This window comes from Somniosus microcephalus, chromosome 9 (genome assembly GCF_052327205.1).
Source record: "Somniosus microcephalus isolate GS21.2 chromosome 9, FLI_Smic_1.0, whole genome shotgun sequence".
In the NCBI taxonomy this organism is placed as follows: Eukaryota; Metazoa; Chordata; class Chondrichthyes; order Squaliformes; family Somniosidae; genus Somniosus; species Somniosus microcephalus.
In genome coordinates, this window is record NC_140995.1 from 218979730 (window position 1) to 219003212 (window position 23483).

A 23483-nucleotide genomic window follows, 5' to 3' on the forward strand; every position below is an offset into this window, starting at 1 on the left:
ACCCCGCAGCGACTGGGAACCATTCCCCTCTACCAGTCGCTAGGGGCGCCAGGCGCGCAATAGGCCGGCGCCACTGAATTTCCGGTTTGGGGCGCACAAAGGGCGTTGCACGATGAAATGACGTCAGGATCTGCGCGCGCAGCTGAGCGCGCGCAAAGGCTTTGCGCCGCCGCTAAATCTTTACTGAAGTTGGGGAGAGGCGCAGATCGCGCAGTGCCCGGCCGCTAGCCGCCTAGCGCCCCACATCTCCTCCTCCTAAGGCGCTAGCGGCTGGCGCAAACAACTGAATTTCTAGGCCATAGTGTTTAACTAACTTGATTGAGTTTTTGATGAGGTAACGGAGAGGGTTGATGAGGGCAATGCGGTTGACGTGGTGTATATGGATTTCTAAAAGGTGTTTGATAAAGTGCCACATAATAGGCTTGCCAGTAAAGTTGAAGCCCATGGAATAAAAAGGATAGTGGCAGCATGGATACGAAATTGGCTAAGTGACAGGAAACAGAGAGTAGTGGTGAATGGTTATTTTTCGAACTGGAGGAAGGTATAGTGACAGACAGACAGGCTGGTGAAATGGGTGGACACGTGGACGATGAAATTTAACGCAGAAAAGTGCGAAGTGATACATTTGGGTAGGAAGAATGAGCACAGGCAATATAAACCAAAGGGTACAATCCTAAAGGGGGTGCATGAACAGAGAGACCTGGGGATATATGTGCACAAATCGTTGAAGGTGGCAGGGCAGGTTGAGAAAGCGGTTAAAAAAGCATATGGGATACTGAGCTTCATAAAAAGACGTACAGAGTACAAATTCAAGGAAGTTATGATGAACCTTTATAAAACACTGGTTCGGCCTCAGCTGGAGTATTGTGTCCAATTCTGGGCACCGCAATTTAGGAAAGATGTCAGGGGCCTTGGAGAGTGTGCAGAAAAGATTTACGAGAATGATTTCAGGGATGAGGGACTTCAGTTATGTGGTTAGACTGGAGAAGCTGGGGTTGTTCTCCTTAGAGCAGAGAAGGTTGAGAGGAGATTTGATAGAGGTGTTCAAAATCATGAGGGATATGGACAGAGTAGAAAGAGAGAAACTGTTCCCATTGGTGGAAGGGTCAAAAGCCAGAGGACACAGATTTAAGGTGATTGGCAAAAGAACCAAAGGCGACATGAGGAAAAACTTTTTTACGCAGCGAGTTGTTAGGATCTGGAATGCACTGCCTGAGAGGGTGGTGGAGGCAGAGTCAATCATGGCTTTCAAAAGGGAATTGGAGAAGTACCTGAAGGGAAAAAATTTGCAGGTCTACGGGGAAAGGGCGGGGGAGTGGAACTAGCTGAAGAGCTCTTGCAGAGAGCCGGCACGGGCTCGACGGGCCGAATGGCCTCCTTCTGTGCTGCAACCATTCTATGATTCTAGGTAGATCCCGAGTTCCTTTAACTAGCGACAGCAGGAACAAGACCCACAAGTGCACTTTTTGCGCAATACAACCAAAAGTGAACTTTTAAATCCTAGTAATTCCTTCTACATCAGGTTGGCATGAAATATAGGAGAAAAGCTTAGAGGCAGCTTTGTGTAAAATTTCCTTCACCTTGTTCTCCTTTCCTTTCAAGTGTCAGCTTAGCTCAATTGGTAGCACCCTCATCTCTGAGCCAAAAGGTTGTGAATTCAAGGCCCAATCCAGTAATTGAGCACAAAATCCACGGACGGTGCAATACATAAGTTACTATACTTTGGATGAGAAGCTTAACAGAGACAGTTCAGGTGGATTTTTAAAAAATGCCATGACATTGTTTGAAGAATAAAAGGGCAATTCTTCCAATCCTGGCCAATATTCTACCTTTAACCAAAGGCAGATTGACTCGTCATTCATCTCATTGCCGTTTGTGGGATCTTGATGTGTAGGATGGCTGCCATATTCAACTAAATAACAGCAGTGACTCCAATGCAGAAAAGTAATGAATTGGCATGTCCAGAGAGGTGTGACAAGGTGTACATAAATACAAGTTATTTTTCTTCCTGCCATAAAAAGTTTCTTCAAAACACATCTCTTTGACTGCCTTTGCTGTACCACACCCTAACCCTCTCCATTTTCATTTTCTTCCTCTTGTCTGCCGTCCAGTATATTTTTCTCTTTAAGGTAAAGCTGATTGAGATGTTTATCTGCAAGAGACCTGGTATAGAAATGCTATTTGTATTTGGAGATACTACCTAAATGAGATTAAGTAAGATTACACCTACATTGAGTGATCTATTATACTTTTCAAATCATCAATATGAACTTACAAGCAACATCAAAGTAACATATAAAGATTGGAAGTGGGGCTCTCATTACTTGAACGCACAAGCTATCCTCGACCAGGGTCGCAGGCAAGTGTACATAATGTTCTATTTAAACTAAGACACCTGACTCCAGTAACTGCCATAAGAAAAACATCCTGATTTTCTCATTTTGCTACAGAAAAACAAACCTCTTCTTTCTTAAAAGGTAGCTCAACAAAATATTTCCCCTTCTCCAATTAAATAATGGGTTTAAGTGTGGTATCAACAACAACTTGCATTTATATTAAACCAAGTTGTGTGGTATTCTTCATTTTAATTGCTTTTGCAATGGCATTGCATGTTGGATGTTCAACGTGCTTTTCCATGAAGTGTCAGGAAGTCTCCATAGTGTCAGGAAGTTTGCGTCCATAGCTCTTGACAACAAATTCCTATTCTCAGCCATACTTTTGTGGGACAGTAAGAGGCACTGAGGAGAGGTTTATCACAGGGAGGCATCTCTTGGCAACCAAGTGAATTCCAGCACTGTTTGAGGTCTTCAAGCAGGTCACCACCCCATGTAAAACTCTAGTTAGACCACATCTGGAGTACTGTGTTCAGTTCTGGCCACCGCACCTCAGGAAGGATATACTGGCCTTGGAGGGTGTGCAGCGTAGATTCACCAGAATGATACCTGGGGTAAAAGGGTTAAATTATGAGAACAAGCTGCATAGACTAGGCTTGCATTCCCTAGAGTATAGAAGATTCAAGGGGTGATCTATTTGGGGTGTTTAAGATGAGTAAAGGATTTGATAGAGTAAATAGAGAGAAACTATTTCCTTCAGTGGGGGAGTCCAGAACAAGGGATCATAACCTTAAAATTAGAGCTAGGCCGTTTAGGGGTGATGTCAGGAAGCACTTCTTCACACCAAGGTTAGTAGAAATCTGGAAAACTCTCCCCCAAAAAGCTGTTGAGGCTAGGTCAATTGAAAAATTCAAAACTGAGATTGGTAGATTTTTGTTAGGTAAGGGTGTTAAGGAATACGGACCCAAGGAGGTTAATTGGAGTTGAGATACAGATCAGCCATGATCTAATGCAATGGCTCAACACCAGGTTATAGTCCAACAGCTTTATTTGAAATCACAAGCTTTCGGAGCGGCGAAGGAGCAGCGCTCCGAAAGCTTGTGATTTCAAATAAATCTGTTGGACTATAACCTGGTGGTGTGTGATTTCTTACATTTGTCCACCCCAGTCCAACACCGGCATCTCCACACTAATGCAATGGCGGAACAGGCTCGAGAGGCTGAATGTCCTACTCCCGTTCTTACCTTTTCAGCTGAGATATAGGGCAGTTCATGGGGAAGCAAACAGCAGAAAGAATACTAACCCAGGTCAGATTATATGTGTGTCTATGCAAAAGGCCAATGTTTATACTGAAGCGATAGACTATTATATTAATATGTGATCATTCTTACCTCCTCACAACAGCGTTTGCTGACAGCTGCCCTATAACTGATTTTTGCCCAAAGCTGATCTCTCTGCTTTAAGAAATTTGGAAATAATTTCTTCCATTTCTTTCCAAGAGCCCATGGAAAGATTTCATACTTGTATTCCTCTTCATCCTCTTCCATGGTATTAGCTAAATATCTAACAAACAGGGGCAGAAACATTTTCAACTTTCAGTACATGCGCATTTCATCGCTTCTTCCCCCCTTCTTTCAGTTAAGCGTTTGCCTCATATCACACCCTTTCTCCAGCTCTGGAACCGCAGGATGAGACAGGCAGTGCTGTAAACTCCTCCATAGCCAAAATTAATTCCACGACATGAATGGCTGACAGAAGAGTGTTTATACATGGACCTCAGTGAGTCCTGCCAGCTTCCCCAGCACCCCCACCTCTCAAAGTGGAGCGCCCTGCTGGAGCATGGGGTTCCACCTTCAGAACCTTGGGAAAACGGACAAGTCACCCAAATGAGGACAGGCAAACATGACTGGGATCTCCATCTCACCAGCGTTTGATGTAATTCCAGACCTTTTACAGCTACCATGGTCACCAATGGGCCTTCTTTTATAACTTGATCCTCATTGCTGCCGAGACTTATTTTAACACCTCTATTTAGTAAAAATATATGAAGAAATGTACGATGCAATAGCAGTGTTGTTGCATATAAAATATAAAACAGAACTGAACTAATCCCGATTGTCAGATTTACTTGATGATTTTCCTCGATCAAGGTTATGTTTTGGTTAGAAAGATCCACTAGTATTCCCAGCAGAGACACTGGGTAATAAATTCTATGTTCATAACATAGTAAAAACTTACTTGAAACTCTTCTTTAAAAAAAAGTTCAACCTCATAGTGAAAATGTTACTGTTTTTATTTTGTAGCCTTCATTGTACTTTGAGCTCAATTATACTAGGTACAGGGAGAAATCTACAAAGTACTGTTGGAGGCTTTTCATTTCTCCAACTTCACTGCTGAATTCTTCTATACTCATCCTGCTTTCCTTTTCATTTTGGAGCCATTTAACTCACCCTTGGTCTTTCTAATGCTGTTTCACATGCTATGATGACCTTTGCATAACGTAACCCCCATTACAGGGAAGGTGACAATATGTTTAATTCCTCATCAACGTTGGAGAGAATAGTGCTTTGATGATAATTAGGGCATTACTCGATCTAATTTTTCACTTTCTGTATGCAATGCGTCACTTCACTTTGGGATCTTTCCATGGGCAGCATGGCTGAGAATTCTGGAAACTTGGGATATGTAAGAACATGAGCACAGACGTGTGTTCTACCACTACACTGTACACGATATTGGGTCTGCAGCTTGCTGAGCTATAGTGGTTGGTGTCTTAAAAAAATATTCAATGCATGCCGGGGGGCCCGGGCAACTAAACCCAGGTCTGCATATTGGGAGTAAAAATCAACCCATAGTATTCCTGAGAGTCAATGAGGAATGTGGCGGGGGAGTGAGGAGTATCATAATAAATATAAATTGGATAAGAAAGCAACCCCTTGTATATAAATGATTTATGCTGTCAAAATTATTGCCCATAAAGTCATGCTTTACATTGTTTTGATGTTTTTAATCAAACAAATTTGTATTTACCTTCAAAGCACTAAATGCTTTCCCTCTTTGTACTGGTAGCACTTTTCCATTACTGGATAGGGAGAGGGAGGGTCAGGACTTACAAACAGCAAGTTCTAGCTTGCTCTGTGAAGGCCCAGTTTTGCTGTCAATCAGAACATTTCTGAGAGTTGTGGACACAAACGCACACTGGAAGCTGTAATCTGCTGCATTGGTGAGACTCTCCAGCTGGCAGTAACAACTCTGGAAAGCCCCAAGAACTCAAGTTTCAAGCTTCTCAGAGAGGCACAGGCCTCTGACAGAAAACATTGTTAGACACCGTTTAAATGCATAAGATGCTGTTGTACAAGTAAACTTAATTTTCTTGTAAATGTTGTAACTTTTATGTCTTAATTAAATTACAAACATTATTTTCAGTATTATTTCTCACTGTAGGGGCAAACCAAGATGACAGCTGAAAGTTTTAAAACAAAATTGATTTGATTGGTTTTCCTTTTTTTATTGATAGCTTTTGCTGACTGCTTATATATGTGCTTATATATATAAATAGCTTTTCATTGGAAGATTATATCTGTTTTTGATTAATAGATTCCTTATTTGTTTAGTTGTGACTAGTATGAATATGAAATTTAAGCCAATCAGAAACAAGTGTGACCCAGAAAGTTTTTATTATTTACAGATGTGATGCTTGAAGTGCCAATGGGTAAAATGCATGCTAGAAGCAAGACTATCGCGCAGAATTTTTTTTATGCTAGCAATTTTGTGATACTATATACTTTCAATTCTTCCATCACCACCTTTATCCTTTCAGCTGCCTTTATTGTATACCTGGTGTATAAAAAAAATAAAAATGGATGAACATTTCTTTCCATCTAACTTTCTCCTTTATCCCTCCACACCAGAAGGGGGCAACCTATGCTATGGTATGGTTTTTATAGACAATAACAGGCTGCCGGTATCTCCCTGTTTGTGCCCCTCTGATGTGGGTGACCTTGTTTGGAGCAGAAGCTGGCAGAAGGCCAGGACCCAACATATCCAGGTGCCAACCCAATTCAGATTTCCAGCAGGAGTGCCCCAGAAGGGCTGCGGATTTTTGGCCTCGACATATATACCAAGGATTTGGACTTGGCTATAGGGATACAATATAAGGATTCGCAACCTATGCAAAAATAAGGAGCATGGTTAACTGTGAAAAGGACTGTCTGCAATTTAAGGAGGGCACAGATAGGTTAGTGGAATGGGCAGACAGATATCAGATGAAAACGAACATGCAGAAATGAGAAGTGATATATTTTGGGAGGAAGAATAAAGGGAGGACACTTACACTTAGTGGCATAACTTTAAAAAGGAGTAGAGGAACAGGGAGACAACAACAACAGTGACAACACCTCCTTTCACTGGGAATACATGCCACTGATGCTCCATGAGGCCAAGGGTAAAGAAACTCCCAGCCTGGGAGTTCCCTCCACCGACCACAGGATCACTGATACAGGTGACATTGTTTGGGGTGGGTAGAGATTCTGCCCTAGACAAGACCCTGAGGAAACTGGTGGAGAAGGCTTTGACCTGGCTTATCTGGATCCAGGCCTAGTTCCTGTCCTGTCTGCTGCACTCATGGAAGGAGGACGCTGGAAGGGCCCTAGTGCATTGAAATTTTTTTTTAGATAAAGTAATGAAAAAAAAGACCAAGAGCTCAAATTTGCCAGGCCCAAGGAGGCGGGAATGGAGGCACGTGGGGTGTTAAAATTGCAAAAAATGGCGGGCGGGCCCGACCCCACTTCCATCCCGCCTCCAAGCAATTTTCCCAAATCCGTGGTTTCTGATCCCGTCTCCATCCCGCCTCCAAGAGGCGGGATAGGCTCTTAAGGCCCTTAACAACCACTGAATTGCCCCTATAATTCCATTTTGAGAGGCCTTTCTGATTTTAAGACTTTTCCTATGTGATGCACATCTCCACTGAAACACGACGGTGAAACCTGGCGGTAGCACAATTGGATTGCTGACTATCAGCTGCAGCTCCACCATTAAATAGGAAATTTGATCAGTCATCATTTGCAGGTGGCAGAACTTTGTTGTCTCAGGTCTGGGGGAACTTTTAGCAGGCATAACCATAGCTGTGGAAGTTTGGAGCCTGACACCCATCTCCAGTGTGACCTCCTGGGAAACCCTTCTCGCTACCTTGACTGAGCGCTTCCTCAACTGAGGCATATACCAGAAGAATGGGAACCATTTATTTCCTTTCCTCCTGGACATCAGATTCGGACGAAGACCAGACGTGGCAGCAGCAGAACCCTGAACAACAGCAGCACCAACTGCAGGAGCAACAGCAGCAGCTCCAAGCTGCTGCTCACCCACCTGAAGCTGCACAGGCCAGAGGGCGCCAGCGCATGGAAGCCCGTCAGCGCAGGAGATACCCCCCAAACAGGGTCTACAGACAGAGGATCAGCTACCTCAACATGACTGAGCAGCTGTGCCAAAGAGTTTCGCGAGAGGTAGTGGGTGACATCTGCGCAATGGTGCAGCATGACCTGGAGCCCAGAGGAGCAGGTGGATAACCCTTACCAGTGGCTGTCAAAGTCACCACCGCACTCAACTTTTTTGCCTCAGGCTCATTCCAGGGATCAACATCAGACATCAGCGGCGTCTCCCAGGCGGCCGCACACACTTGCATCACGCAGGTAACCGATGCCCTCTTTGCCATCGCGCACAATCACATCCATTTCTCCAAGGATCAAGCAAATGTCACGCCGCGTGCGGTTGGATTTGCTAATCTGTCAGGCTTTCCAAGGGTGCAGGGCATCGTTGACTGCACACGTGGCCCTTAAGGCACCCCATTGCAATCCAGGTATTTTTGTCAACCCTCAACGTGCAGCTGGTGTGTGACCACAAGAAGGAAATTTTGCATGTTTGTGCCAAGTACCCTGGCAGTTGCCATGACTCCTTCATACTGCGCCAGTCTAGTGTGCCTCCGCTCTTCAGTCCGCCAGACCAACTTTTTGGATGGCTACTTGGAGACAAGGGCTATCCCCTGAAGACGTGGCTAATGACGCCATTGAGGAGCCCATCCAACGAAGCTGAGGAGAGCTACAACTGCAGCCACATTTCCACCAGATCCATAATCGAGCAAACCATCGGCTTGCTGAAAATGCGCTTCAGATGCCTGGATAGATCAGGTGGAGCCCTGCAGTACTCAGCAGCCAGGGTCTCCAGAATTGTCGTGGTTTGCTGTGCACTTCACAACATGGCACAGCGTCGTGGCTTGCAGATTCCTGATGACCAAGTGGCTCCTCACATATCCTCCTCAGATGAGGAGGAGGAGGAGGAGGAGAGCGAAAACAAACATTTGCAGAGGCCCATCAACCAGCGGCAGCAGTACGCGAGAACATTGCTGTCCGGGATGCAAGGAACGGACTCATCTTGGCCAGATTTGCTTAGCCAAGCCAATCAAGCACTTTTGCCTCGCAGCTTCTTACCAGAGCATCAACAATGACCAAGAAACAGTGGATTCATAGCACTCTGACCACCATACTGACAATTGCAAGTAATCCTAAGCCCTCAATGTGGAAGTCCCATTAGCGAAATGACACATGCCAGAACTGCTACAGTTGCCATCAGAATTTTTATTTACAATAACCAACTGATGGCTTTTCAACATTAAACATCACATTTCACCCAAGTGACTACCCTTGTGACTATTTGTGCAGTATCTTTCTCTTACGCGTGCTGCTACGTGGTGGTTCCCCCTTGGCATCAGCGGATGTGGAGGCCCCTTGCTCACTTTCTTGCTGCTCGTGTCTCGACACCTTTGGTGGGCGTCCTCTGTGGTTGCGAACCTCTGAAGGCTCGGCAACAGTCTGCTGCTCCTGCGGCTGTGCAGGGGTTGAGACGCCGATCTCAGTTGGGTGGGGACTCTGGTGGGGCTCTGACCGAGGACTTGGCAGTGGCATGGTCGTGTGAGCGCTTGGAGAGGAGCCCCCACTTCCTTGTTCTCTGCCACCAACATCCCTCTCATGGGTCAGGTCCACCTCAGCGTTTGCAAGTGGCTTGAGAGCACCTTGCTGCACATCAGGGGGGCCATGGGGACCCGTATCTGCACTGGCAGTCCTACTCAGAAGGACTTCCATGAAGGTCTGGTTTCTCTGTTCAATAGCTGACCATCGCTCCTCCAGAGATGTCAGTCTATTCTGAGCACTCACCATGTTTTCTACACTCTGGCGACTTAGCTCCTCCATGGCCGTAGCCATCCTCTCCTCTACTGTAGCCATCTGTTCCACGGAGGTTGCCATCCTTTCCGTAGTGCTGCGTTCATGCGTCAACGCCTCCACAAAGGCTCTGCTCATGTTCGCTATGGACTCCTCCATTCGCTCCACACTCGCAGCTACCCTAGAGACAAAACCTGCCAGAGACTCCTGCACCTGTTCCTGGAGTTCCAGCACCACTGTTCTTCTGGATGGACCCAGAGGCAGAGGGTCAACATGCAGATGAGCCGAGCTGGGAGAGTCCTGCACCCTCCGACTAGGACTCTCCACTGCTGTCCCTATCTCCACAATCTGCTGATGCTCACTTGTGAGCTGTGATACACCAGGTGACAACACTACTCTATCTCGCGATGGCCCCACCGAGGTGTGAGTGTCTGTGCTGGTGCTGGGTTGGCTGAATTCTGCTGACGCTGCACCCTCAGAGGTTGCAGCTTCCTCTGAGGAGTCTGGAGGCTCAGGCTGTTCCTCCTGGATAGTGGGGACGGGTGCTTGCGATGGTCCTGTGGGGGAGTAAAGGAAAGAGTCAGAGATGTGAAGCCAAAGTTACATGCACATTGCATATTGCAGATGATCATAAGTCCATCTGTTAGAGCTTCAGAATCATTATCAGCGACTCATGCAATGTCAATGAGAGAGATGAAAAACTATTCTGTCACCAGCTTGCTCTGATGCACCCGTCTGTCCATCCCCCACTTGCACATCGTCCTCGATTCCCACGATCTGCAGGACTGCATCCTCCTAACGGGTGAGGTGGGCTACTGAGTCCTCACTCTTTCCCTCATTGTGAGCTCTCTTTTCCTGCAATGAGTGAGACAAGTGGAGTTTGAGTGAGAATGAAGGAATGAGTGTAGAGAATCCATAGCATAGATGCTTAGAAGGAGACAAAGATGGAGTGAGGTGGCAAGACCAAGGGCCCTCCCTGTATTTTGTTAGTTGTTTTCATAGCATCACAGTGATAGGGAGTGTGAGGGCTGCATAGTCGAATAGTTAGGTGAATGTGAACAAACAGAGTGAGGGAATGGGTAAGGGTGCAGGGATGTCAGTGTCAAGTGGGATGTGGAGGAAGAGGTTGCTAAAGCTGAGTGCTGGTGAGGAGAGGCAATGGGGATCAGATTGAGGGTGATGAGAAAGTCATACTCACTTTTCCAGTGCGCAGAAGGTCATGAAACCTCTTCCTGCATTGAATCCAGGTTCTGCGGATCAGCGACAATATGTTGACTTCCTGGGCCACCTGGACCCACACAGTCTTGGTCTGCTGGGGAGGCTTCTTCCTCCTTGAAGGAGGGAAGAGCACCTCCTTATTAACTCTTGCTCTCTCCACCAAAGCTTGCAGGGCGACGACATCAAATCTGGGAGCAGACTTAGGTCTCCCGCTGCTCATTTTGCCTCCAGGTCCCTCTCACAGCAAAGGCCAAAAGGTTGGCAGTCTGCAGAAGAAGCAAGGCTTCTTGCAGACCTTAAATGCAGCAGCAATGATGACATCATCAGAGGCGAGTTTCAGACTGAAAAAACTAATTGGGCCATGGGTTCCCACACGCTGGAACTCAATTGCTCAATTAGGTGAAAATCGCATCATTCTCCCACATCGATTTGGAATCGGGTGGCTAACACAAAAAGCGGATGACACGACCCCAGCCCGCCTCAGTGACAAATTCAAGCCCCAAGTGTCTGTCAGTGAGCTTAATATGTTAATTCAATCACAGAATTCTGATGACATTTATAAACCATAAAGTTTACTCTTGCAATTTGCAACATCATCAGACTCACTCTATTGAATTACTGCCTTGTAACTGCCATTTTGTATAATGAGAATATCCATCCATTAATCATTCTACGTAGAACAGGGTGCAATGTCCCATGAAGGATGTGGCTCAGTAACTCAAAAACATTACAACAACGACAACATGCATTTATATATCACCTTTAACATAGTAAAACGTTCCAAGGCACTACACAGGTATGTTATCAAACAATTATTTGACACTGAGCCACATAAGGAGATATTAGGACAAGGCATGTCAAAGAGGTAGGTGTTCAAGAGCATCTTAAAAGGAGAGATAGGTAGAGAACCTAGACAGGTTTGGAGGGGAATTCCAGAGCTTAGGGCCTAGGCAACTGAAGGCAATGAAAATTGGGCAAGAGGCCAGAATTGGAGGAGCGCAGAGATCTCGGAGGGTTGCATGGCTGGAGGAGGTTACAGAGATAGGGAGGGGCGAGGCCATGGAGGGATTTGAAAACAAGGATGAGAATTTTAAAATCAAGGCATTACCGAAATGGGCGCCAATGTAGGTCAGTAAGCAGAGGGATAATGGGTGAACTGGACTTGGTAAGCTTCTGACCACATATCCACGCCATCACTAAGGCTGTCTATTTTCACCTCTGTAACATCGTCGACTCCGCCCTGTCTCAGCTCATCTGCTGCTGAAACCCTCATCCATGCCTTTGCTACCTCTAGACTTGACTAGTCCAATGCACTCATGGCCAGCCTCCCATCTGTTATGTTCATTAATAACTAGTCATTTTTATTAATAACAGCTAGCTTTTGCTAGACACTTTATTGAGCACATGTGGACTAGGTACAGTATCTGTAGAGGCCTCCATCTTGACTGCTGCCTTGTGGGTAGCCTAGTGCATCATGGGTAGCCCACTCTTATATACATACAGCACCACCTAGTGTACCATTCCAGAATAACAGGTTACTGATCATTACATCCCCCTTTCTTTGAGGTTAAACAAAATCAGTATCAATCAATAACAACATAAACATCTTCAACAGTCAATACATTTTCAATGTAGTTTTCTTTGTACTCAAAGATTAAGTCTATCAGGCTTTTTTACTTCACGTGTGGATCTTCTCAGCACCGGTAAGTCTGATGTGATTTCATGAGAGCCTGTATGTGTATTTGTGTTAGATTGTTCTGGTGGTGAGTGACAAGATTCAGTTGCGGCATTGTCATCGATTTGCTCTTCGACAGTCTCTTGTGTTTTTAGGAGGGAACGGCGGTTCCTCCTGAGAATCTGTCCTTCCTCAGTTCTAACAGTGTATGGCCGTGGTCCTACTTCCTCAAGAACTGTAGCTTTCCTGTTCCATGCATCTGGATCCTCAATCCTGACAACATCATCCCTTGTCAATGGTTTCAGAGTTTTGGATGACTTGTCATAGTATGATTTCTGTTTCAGCTTTAACAGTTGAAGTCTCTGTCTCAGTTCCTTACTCTGCTTTTCTTTTGCACAGCAGGGTAGCATGGTACGCAACTTGCGACCCATTAGGAGTTCAGCAGGTGAAGAACCAGAGTCTAAAGGTGAGGCTCGGTAGCTCAGCCGGGCGAGATAAGGATCAGACTTGCTTTCTGTCGCTTTCTTCAGTAGCTGCTTGAGAACTTGAACACCTTTCTCTGCCTTACCATTCGACTGAGCATACAAAGGACTGGATGTGATGTGTTGAAAGTCATAATATGCTGCAAACTGTTGCCACTCCTTACAGTTGAAGCACGGACCATTGTCGCTAACAGCAATCCTGGGAATTCCATGTCTGGCGAAGATGGATTTCACATGCATTATGACACTGCTTGCTGTGGTGCTTGAGAGCAGCGCCATCTCAGGATAGTTAGAATAGTAGTCAATCACTATTAGATATTCTTTGCCATTCAAATGAAAGAGGTCCATACCAACCTTTTGCCATGGTGCTGTTGGTATGTCAGCTACTATCATTGGTTCCTTTGTTTGTTTGTTTTGGTGTTTCTGACATGTCTCACACATGCCTATCATGTTCTCAATGTCCTTATTTATGCCAGGCCAATAAACAGTGTCTCTTGCTCTCCTTTTGCATTTTTCAATTCCGAGGTGTCCCTCATGAATCCTTTTGAGCATGTCTTGACGTAGAGCCTGTGGAATGACTATTCTGTTCTGTTTTAGTAATAGTCCACTTGCGACACTCAATTCTGACCTTATGTGAAAATATTTTGGACAGGAACCTTTTGGCCAACCATGATGAACGTTCTCTATTACTGTTTGTAATACTGTATCTTTTACTGTTTCTTCTGCTATTTGCTTTGATTTTGTGTCTGACACGGGCAGCACAGCAGTGACCATACTCACATGAACATCCACGTCTTCTTCAGTAGAGCTCCCATGACTCATTGTGGGTGCTCGGGATAGTGCATCTGCTAACACTATGTATTTGCCTGGTGTGTAGATCAGTTCAAAGTCATATCTTTGCAGCTTCATCATGAGTCGTTGAATCCTTGGAGACATTTCATTCAGGTTCTTTTTTATGATGGCAACCAGTGGGCTGTGGTCTGTCTCAACTGTGAAGGTGGGAAGTCCATATATGTAGCCATGGAACTTTTCTAGTCCAACTACCAAGCCTAGACATTCCTTTTCAATCTGGGCGTATCGACACTCAGTATCAGTCACAGACCTGGAGGCATAGGCAACAGGCTTCCAATCTTCACCCTCTGCTTGTAGCAAGACCGCACCTAAGCCATCTTTTGATGCATCCGTTGACACTTTGATTCTTTTTGTTGGGTCAAAGAAGGTGAGTACAGGTGTGGTTGTCAGCACTGTTTTGAGGTTTATCCACTCTTGTTCATGTCTTTCTGTCCATGCGAACTCATTTGTTTTACGTAGCAGGTCTCGCAGACAGGCTGTCTTGGCTGACAAGTTAGGAATGAACTTTCCAATGAAGTTTATCATCCCCATGATGCATAGCACTCCTTTTTTGTCAGTGGGTCGGGGCATTTTGAGTATGGCGTTTACTTTTTCCATATTTGGCTCTATTCCTTTACCAGATAGATTATCTCCTAGGAAAGTGACTTCCTGGACGCCAAACTGACACTGGGCTTTGTTGAGCTTCAGTCCATTCCGGCGTATGCTCTGTAGCACTTTAGTCAGTCTCTCATTGTGTTCTTTCAGTGTGGAGCCCCAGATGATGATATCATCAACATAGACCCGAACTACTTCCAGACCTTCAATTATGTGTTCCATCGCTCTATGAAAGATTTCAGATGCAGATATTATCCCGAAAGGCATTCTGAGGAAACAATACCTGCCAAATGGTGTGTTGAAGGTACAGTATTTGGTGCTCTCTTCATCCAGTTTTAGTTGCCAAAATCCTTGTGAGGCATCGAGCTTTGTAAAGTATCTGGCACCTGACATTTCACTGGTGATTTCTTCTCGCTTGGGAATCTGGTAGTGTTCATGTTTTATGTTTGCATTTAAGTCCTTTGGATCCATGCATATTCTTAGATCATAGTTCTTTTTCTTTACACATACCATGGAGTTAACCCAGTCTGTTGGCTCTTCGACTTTCCTGATGACTCCTAGTGTGGTCATTCTGCCCAGTTCATTCTTGAGTCGGTCACGCAGGGGTGCTGGAACTCTTCGTGGAGCATGTACCACTGGCTGAGCATCCTCCTTTAGCTGGATCTTGTAAGTGAATGGTAGAACTCCAAATCCTTTGAACACATCCTGGAAATTATTCACTACAGAATCCACCGAGTCATCTGGTCTGCTTATGGCACAGTTTATACGGTAGACTCTCTTGACCAGTTCTAAGTCCTCACAAGCTTTGTCACCCAGTAGTGAATCAAGTCCTTCAGCCACAACAGAAAACATGAGATGATGCACTTTGTCTTTGACTGTCACTTTAAGTCTGCATACACCTAAGCTATCTATTTTCTGTCCATTATAGTCCTTCAGTAGTACTGACTTTTTCTGTATTTTGGGCTTTTCTTTCATATTGTTAATGTCACTCATACTGACTAAGTTTGCTTTTGCCCCAGTGTCTAGTTTCAATGTAACTAATGCTCCATTTACCTGCAGTGGGATCATCCATTTGTCCTCTTTTACTGCATTAACTTTATGTTCAGCATTGTTAATTCCTGAGGGCTGCACATTTTCTGTATCCTTTTTGATATTGTCACATGACATCATTCCTACAAAACATGTCTCACTTAAATCAGTGTCCTCAATTACATTAACTCGTTGCCCTTTCTTAGTTTTTACTTTTGAAAAGCATTGTTTGGCAAAGTGATTCTTTCCATGACATTTTGTGCACATTTTTCCAAACGCTGGACATTGTTTTAACTGGTGTTTGTAACCACAGCGTTTACAATTAAAAATTCCTTCCTCCGATTGCTTTTCACTTCTGTTCTGCCCATGTTTCTTCCCCTTGTAGGACACAGCACCGACAGCAGCACTTACTGCAATCGCATCATCATTGATTTCACTGAAAGTCTTGTCATGCTTTTGAGCTAGCTCGCTAGCTTGGCATATTTCCACAGCAATTTCCAATGTTAGTTCGGTTTCTCTCAACAGACGTTCCCTGACTTTTTTATCATGAATACCAAACACAATCTGGTCACGAATCATGGATGCTTTCAGCTCAGAGAAATTACATGTCTGTGCTTTCAGTTTCAGATCAGTCAAAAAGCTATCAAAAGTCTCATTTTGCTGCTGTGTCCGAGAACGGAAGCTGTACCTCTCATAGGTTTCATTCTTTTTGGGAGAACAATGTGTATCAAACTTCTTTAGCACATCGTCTAATTTTTCTCTGTTCTCCTCTGGATTAAATACAAATGTATTAAATACCTCTATCGCCTGTGGGCCTGCAACCGTGAGCAGCAACGCTATTTTCCTTGCGTCTGGCTTCGTACCGTACCCGATGGCAGCAATGTAGAGTTCGAATTGTTGTTTAAAAGTCTGCCAATTGTAGTCGACATTTCCTGTGAGTTTCAAACGCTCTGGTGGCTTCAAATTCTCCATGTCACGTTGCACAATATTCAGCAGATCTTACCAATCCTGGTACCATGTTATGTTCATTAATAACTAGTCGTTTTTATTAATAACAGCTAGCTTCTGCTAGACACTTTATTGAGCACATGTGGACTAGGTACAGTATCTGTAGAGGCCTCCATCTTGACTGCTGCCTTGTGGGTAGTCTAGTGCATCATGGGTAGCCCACTCTTATATACATACAGCACCACCTAGTGTACCATTCCAGAATAACAGGTTACTGATCATTACACCATCTTCCACCCTCCATAAACTTAAGCTCATCCAAAACTCTGCTGCCCATATCCTAACGTGCACCAAGTCCCGTTCACCCATTACCCCTGTGCTCGCTGACCTACACTGGCTCCCGGTTAAGCAATGCCTCAGTTTTAAAATTCTCATTCTTGTTTTCAAATCCCTCCATGGCCTCGTCCCTTCCTATCTTTGTAACCTCCTCCAGCACTACAACCCTATGAGGTATTTGCGCTGCTCCAATTCTGGCCTCTTGCACATCCCCAATTTTAATTGCTCCACTATTGGCGGCAGTGCCTTCAGCTGCCGAGGCCCTAAGCTCTGGAATTCCCTCCCTAAACCTCTCCGCCTCTCTACCTCTCTTTCCTCCTTTAAGACGCTCCTTAATACCTACCTCTTTGACCAAGCTTTTGGTCATCTGCCTTAATATCTCCTTATGTGGCTCGGTGTCAAATTTTTTTGATAACGCTCCTATGAAGCGCCTTTGGACATTTTACTATGTTAAAGGCGCTATATAAATGCAAGTTGTTGTTGGTGTGAGTTAGGTTTAAGTGAGTTTTGTATGACCTATTCACTAGTGCCATGAATTCCATTTTCAATGTCTTATCTTCAAGCATTCTCTTTATACTTATATAGTACAGAATAGAAGTGCTAAAACATTTTCAGAAAATAGCTGATTTCCCATGAAGTTGCTCATGGACAAAGCTATAACTGTCTCTCTGCTTGTTTTCTATTGTTTAAGTTTTTGCATCTCCCTTGATCTTTCTTGCAGCAGAATAAGAGTCAGTACACAGAAAGACAGAGCCAGGGAGATAAAAAGAATGAGAGAATGGGTAATCAGCAGACAGTTAATGCAAAAGAGATTGTTATTTTTACTTGTACGCAATATAAAGAGAAATATTTTAATACGTATCATGCTGTATACATTTTGATTTAGTGTGCACCGTTATAAAATTGGAAGGCATTTTAATATTGCCCAATGTGAAGCAGAGTTCACCACTCTCCATAAGATTCTGCCTGCCGTCTTGAAAATCCTATTACCAGTGAATACAATTAAAAAATTCTGATCATGTACAGCCCTAACAACCAATTATTTGAACAATTCGTCACAGAACCGGTTTAGAATTCTGCCTCCTTGACATCTTGCCACGCTCAATATTACAAGAGCATCAATATATTTTATCAGTACTTAAAAGAGGCCTTACTTACAATTCAGATTCTTCCCAGGCTGCCAATTTTAGAATTACATCGATAGTGCCAAAGAGTCAAGAGTGACAGAAATTTGAAGTAGCATTGAGGCAAGTGCATCAGAATATACAGTTATGGGACTAAATAGGTTAAGAAATTAGTCTCAGTCTACACAGCTGAATAAATTATGCTAATGAAACACCATTAAAGTAGAAATATTTATTTAATGGTTTTTATTCCACACAAGGTGTTAAAATCCATATTCAGCAGCGAATCATTATTCCATATGTACTACAGATTTAACTTTCATTTATGCAAAAAGCTTTCTTTTCTATTAAAAAACTTATATAAGTTGTTCCACAGCAGATAACCAAACAATATATAAATGTTGGAAACTTTTATCAGCATCCACATGACCTTAGCATCCCTGTAACTCACACCTGTGGTGAAAATACAACAACAGGGTTTTCCAAAGAAATTCTGAAGGAAACTAAATTTTTGTTACAACCGACTATCCACTCGTAGGCATTACTTACTACTGGAAAATACATGCTGCCTTTTTTTCTGTAAGATCATCAAATGTGATGTTAAACCCAGGTCCATTCCTCATATTTAAATGTTAAAGATCGCAGGCAGTATTTGAGGAAGAACAAAGAGCTGTGCCAATGTCTTGGCCAACATTCCCCCTCATTAATACCATGAAATATAGATTAACTGGCCAGGAGGCGGGTTGGCCATTTAAATGTTATAATGAAGCTGGAAGCCTCACATTTAACCTGTTTTACAGGTTTAACCCTAGCTGGCTGGGTTTCCCTGGGAGGCAAGGACAGCTTTGGGGAAAAGGTAAATGCTTTTTTAACACTCCTTGTGGTCCAGGAGGAGCAGGAGTGCATCCCTCAAGCTTACATCCCGCCCTGGGATCGAACCCCCCATCTAAACAGCCCCCTATTGGGGATCGGACCCCCCCACAGGTCAGAGATCAAACAACCCCCCCCCCCACACCCGACGAGCAGCTGCAGAATCCTTACCTGCGGCCTGCTCCCCGCCCGACTTGAAGCCAAGCCCGTCAATCAGGCTGACTTTCTGGGTGGGGATCCTGTTTAAACTTCGAGGTTTCCCGACCGAAACTCCGCACCCCGCTCAGAAAACCCGCTCCTGTCAATATCCGGACTATTGTTTCTAGTTTTGTGTAGTATCAGTTTTATTACAAATGTGATTATCCACTTAATATCTGACTTCCTGCTTGAGGATGGTCTACTGTTGTGATAACTTCGATTTTTTTTTAACTTTCTTCAAATCTCATTTTGTGTCTGTAAGTAACAGATTATTTGGGGGCATTCAAATGCAGCAGGTGAAATAGCTGATAATCTAGTTAGTAGTCTAAGAGGAATCGATTTAGTGAAAAGAACAATATTATGAGGCTTGAAAAAATGTGGGGGGAAATAGACTATATCACAGCAGCAGTCCATGAATGAGAGTTCTCCCAGAACCCAGCCAACATTACCAATACCACGCAAAAGCAGATTAACTGGACAATCATCTCATTTCTGTTTGTGGGATGGTGCGCAGGCACGGTACAGTGGTATATAATCAAATGTTAAGCTAAATCCCAATAATACATTTATCTTTACTTTTCACAATAAATGAGAGCCATTATATACAGAAAATAACTAAAGCAGCTCTACTTACAAAGCAACAAAGAAATTCATTCTAGTTTGTTCGCTTATTTCAAAACCAGCTCTCTTGAAATAAACAAAGGTCATGGCTAAAAGATACTGAAAAAAATTAAAAGAAATGCATTACTATCCACAAAATCAAACAGAATTTAAATATAAAAGGCTGCAGTTATACTATAGACATTCTGGTATCTGTAGAGTCAACTCTCACTGAAACAGAACCAAATTATAGTACAAGAGGCACCTTGCTTTAGTTGCAATGACAAAGGTGCACAATGCAGCAATATATGGACACAAGTAGTGCACCGCTCCCTGCATGGTTATTTCTTTAGCATTAGCTCACATACTTTAAAAAAAAACTGAAAATTAAGTTTTGTGAAATTCCACCTGTTGCAAAGTCAAACTGCTGTGAGAGTACCTCCTAGAGGTGGTCTCACGTCTCCCAGCTTCGATATACTCAGGAGTCAGATTACCAGCTATGCTGCAACTTTTGCATTGATGCAGAAGATCACAGCATAATTCCAGATGAGGAAGGCCATTTGGTCCATCTAAATTCATTAATCTAGAAAAACCCTACAATTCACACATTTCAGCATGTAATTGTTTCTTAAATGATTCCGGGGGTTGGGTCTCTAGTATTCTATCTGGAAGACCTTTGCACGTGTTGATTACTCTTTGTGTGAAGAGCCTTCTGATATCAGCCCGAAATTTACCTTTCACTGCTTTGAATTGATGCAAAAGTGGCAGCATAATTGCACCTTATGATTCTTATTTCAAATTTTAGATAGGACTGATCAGGTTTGGTGAAGTATATACCTTGTCAGAGACCTTACAGCAGCAGTCCATCCACAGAAAGTCTTGTATTAAGTCATCATCTGTGAAGCACCAAAAGCTAAAAATAAATCTTAGCTGTAAATAGAATTTTAATATACTGAATATATTAAAGAGTAAAGTCTTTTTTTAATTGTTGCATATATATTTAAAAGGGTTAGGGAATCGATTTGTCAAACCAGCTGGTCTTGATTCCCTCCAGCTGCCTCCCCGGCAGGTTAAGAGACAGTTGTGGTACATAACTTGTCACATCTGTCATTGTAACATTTGCTGGCTGGAAAATTCTGTTGGGCAGATATACAGTTTTATTTCTTAGTCCACCTACATTCAAATGCTAGCCCTACCTGAATAGAAGGAGCAATACGCCTTATTCAATTGTTAACTTTTAATAAAATGGTTAAATAAATTAAATAATTTAATTGGACAAATTTTAGTCTGCCGATGTGGACCTGCATAACGGTTCCCCTACCTCTGTCTTTGATGCCCTTACTGGTTCCAAATCATTCACCATCTATTCGAATCGCTGCAGTCCAGGATGGCCCAGACCAAAGTCACAAACAACATTATCTGTGACTCTGTGTAGAAACTTTAAACCAGCTCCATGACAAACAAATAACAAATATTTTGGGGATGTAATTATCCCAATTCATTTTTAGATGAACTCCTTAAAGTTATTTGAAACTGTGGAGTCATTCTTCACAGGAAAGATATGAGCCCCAGTTCTCATAACGTGGCAATTGTTATGTGCCTGTTTCTCAAACAGGGCAAGGGCACATAACACAAAGAGGTAGAGCTTCTGCTAGGTTGTGCTGGCTTTTCCAGCATAGTTCGCCCAAAATTGGCCAAACCAGCGCAGAAGATTGAGGCATTTTAAGCACAAGTTACGCCCAGCGATCTTCTGCGCTAGTTTAAAAAACATCATGCTGGAGACAGCCCCGCCCACAAAACTGGCCACGCCCCAGATCGAATGAGTCAGCGTGGCAAGTTTCCGCTAACTGCACTTGTTTGCAGGATTTCGAGGAGGCCTTTTAAAAGCTTTTAAATATTAAAGAATATTTAATTTACTAAGAAACCGACTACTGTATACCAATGAAACTAGTAAATGGTTCTGTATAGTTTTTTTTAAAGTCATTTTAAGAACATAAGAAATAGGAGCAGGAGTAGGCCTCAAGCCTGCTCCGCCATTCAATAAGATCATGGCTGATCTTCAACCTCAACTCCACTTTCCTGCGCTATCCCCATATCCCTTGATTCCCTTAGTGTCCAAGAATCTGTTGATCTGTGTCTTATACTCAACAACTCGGCATTCACAGCCCTCTGGGGTAGAGAATTCCAAAGATTCACAACCCTCTGAGTGAAGAAATTTCTCATCTCAGTCTTAAATGGCCTACCCCTTATCCTAAGACTATGATCCCTGGTTCTAGACACCCCAGCTAGGGGAAACATCCTCCCTGCATCCACCCTGTCAAGCCCTGGAAGAATTTTATATGTTTCAATGAGATCACCTCTCATTCATCTAAACACCAGAGAATATAGGCCCATTCTACTCAATCTCTCTTCATAGGACAGCCCTCTCATCCCAGGAATCAATCTAGTGAACCTTCTTTGCACCCTCTCTAAGGCAAGTATAACCTTCCTTAGGTAAAGAGACCAAAACTGTACACAGTACTCCAGGTGTGGTCTCACCAAGGCCCTTTCAGTTATTTAAAATCGGATTGCTCACAGGTAGTGGACTAGACACTCTCATTAAAAATACTTATTTTTTGTGATAAACCCATTTTCAGCTGTATTAATCAAACTGCACCAGGTTCGCACTCTTAAATATATCAAGGAATAATTTTTAATGCAAGGAAAAAAATTACACCTTAAAACAATGCCCGATTGCGCTGGTTCAAGGACAATTTCCCATTCGGCGATATGCCAATGAGTTTGAGCGGAAACTTGAGCAAACAATTCATTCAGACAACGAGCACAATTTTGAGCGCAACTTGCGCCCGGCTTGCCGATGATGCCCAAAGCAGAAATTCTACCCCGAAGTGTTTAACTTTTGGTGACACTTGGGGCACCACCTTTTCATGCTATCCGACCAGCCTACTTACGAAAATATATTTTTTATTACATTCCTCCTTTTTGTACAATTTATTACCTCTTTTCCTACAGTACATACCGAATAGTTTGAAGAAAGCTGCCATTTCTTGGCGCTGAATAATGAGACAAGGTCCTCTAGTATGTTTGGGCTTTGAAATAACATTAGTATTCTTTCCATGCATTTTCTGAGCTTTCTGTACACATGGTTGCTTCAACTTTGTCCCTTTCCTTTGCTGGTTTGACCTTGATCCTACAGGTTTCATGTGGACAGTAATTGAAGGTGGAGTCTGGCAGCAGAGTTGACTGCTCCTCATAATTTTCTAAAAACTAGACGATAATACAGTATTAAGAACTATTACAGTCTCTTAAGGGTCAATTAGCTAGTACGTATGACTCCCAATTGATGGCTTGAGCATTTATCTTCCAAGGCTACTTTCTCAGTCAGGCTGCCAAATGGAGCATCACATGACACGGTCTGAATTGATTTGAATTACACCGTCTGCTGGTTAACCAGGAAGCAGTGTGACTAATGGTCATGGAAGTGTCTGCATGTCAACTCCAACTATGTTGATGCTCCAATGCATTGTGCCACAAAGTGCTGGCACATAAGTTTGTGCTACAATTCCCCATGTGGTGAATTCCAGACCTCAGCTGCACCACTGGAGAAAGTGATCAGTTGAGACTAAGCACTACAGTCACAGAGTGAGGGAAAATGATCTGACATGTGAATCCAGCCTGCTGTCATGCATGTTCTTGTGACTGGGTCAATAGCAACATTAGCAGAGGACAGGCAGCACATGTGGTGCAGAGGGACTGAAAAAATTAATTAAATTAAAATTAATTATTTTTGTAGTTTCTGAGTGATAGTATGCTATTGCTTAGTGTATAGAATTTGGATGGATCTAAGTTTGACTCCCATTTAGCTTGGTTCCTGATCTGAGTCAGGGCAAGCAGCGAGGAACTGTGAAGCTGTGGCATCTACCAATAGCAGAGGGCAAAATTAGAGCCGAAAAATCATGCCTCAGCAGTCGCTACCACCCCTACAGTTGGCTACTCTGGGCACTAGCAGCAGT

General features: G+C 43.5%; 1 protein-coding gene across 1 annotated transcript in view; it reads right to left on the minus strand.

The window, feature by feature from the left end:
- Positions 1–22735, minus strand: part of LOC147113057 (speedy protein A-like) — a 37115-nt gene extending 14380 nt beyond the window's left edge. Inside the window, exons 1-4 of the mRNA XM_085997921.1 lie at positions 22490–22735; positions 20308–20366; positions 19505–19590; positions 3725–3896 (exon numbers count right to left, since the gene is read on the minus strand). Of these exons, the coding sequence (XP_085854047.1) occupies positions 3725–3896; positions 19505–19590; positions 20308–20366; positions 22490–22724 (552 nt within the window). The 5' untranslated portion in view covers positions 22725–22735. The remainder of the gene's footprint in view (positions 1–3724; positions 3897–19504; positions 19591–20307; positions 20367–22489) is intronic.
- Between the last annotated feature and the right edge of the window lie 748 nt (positions 22736–23483).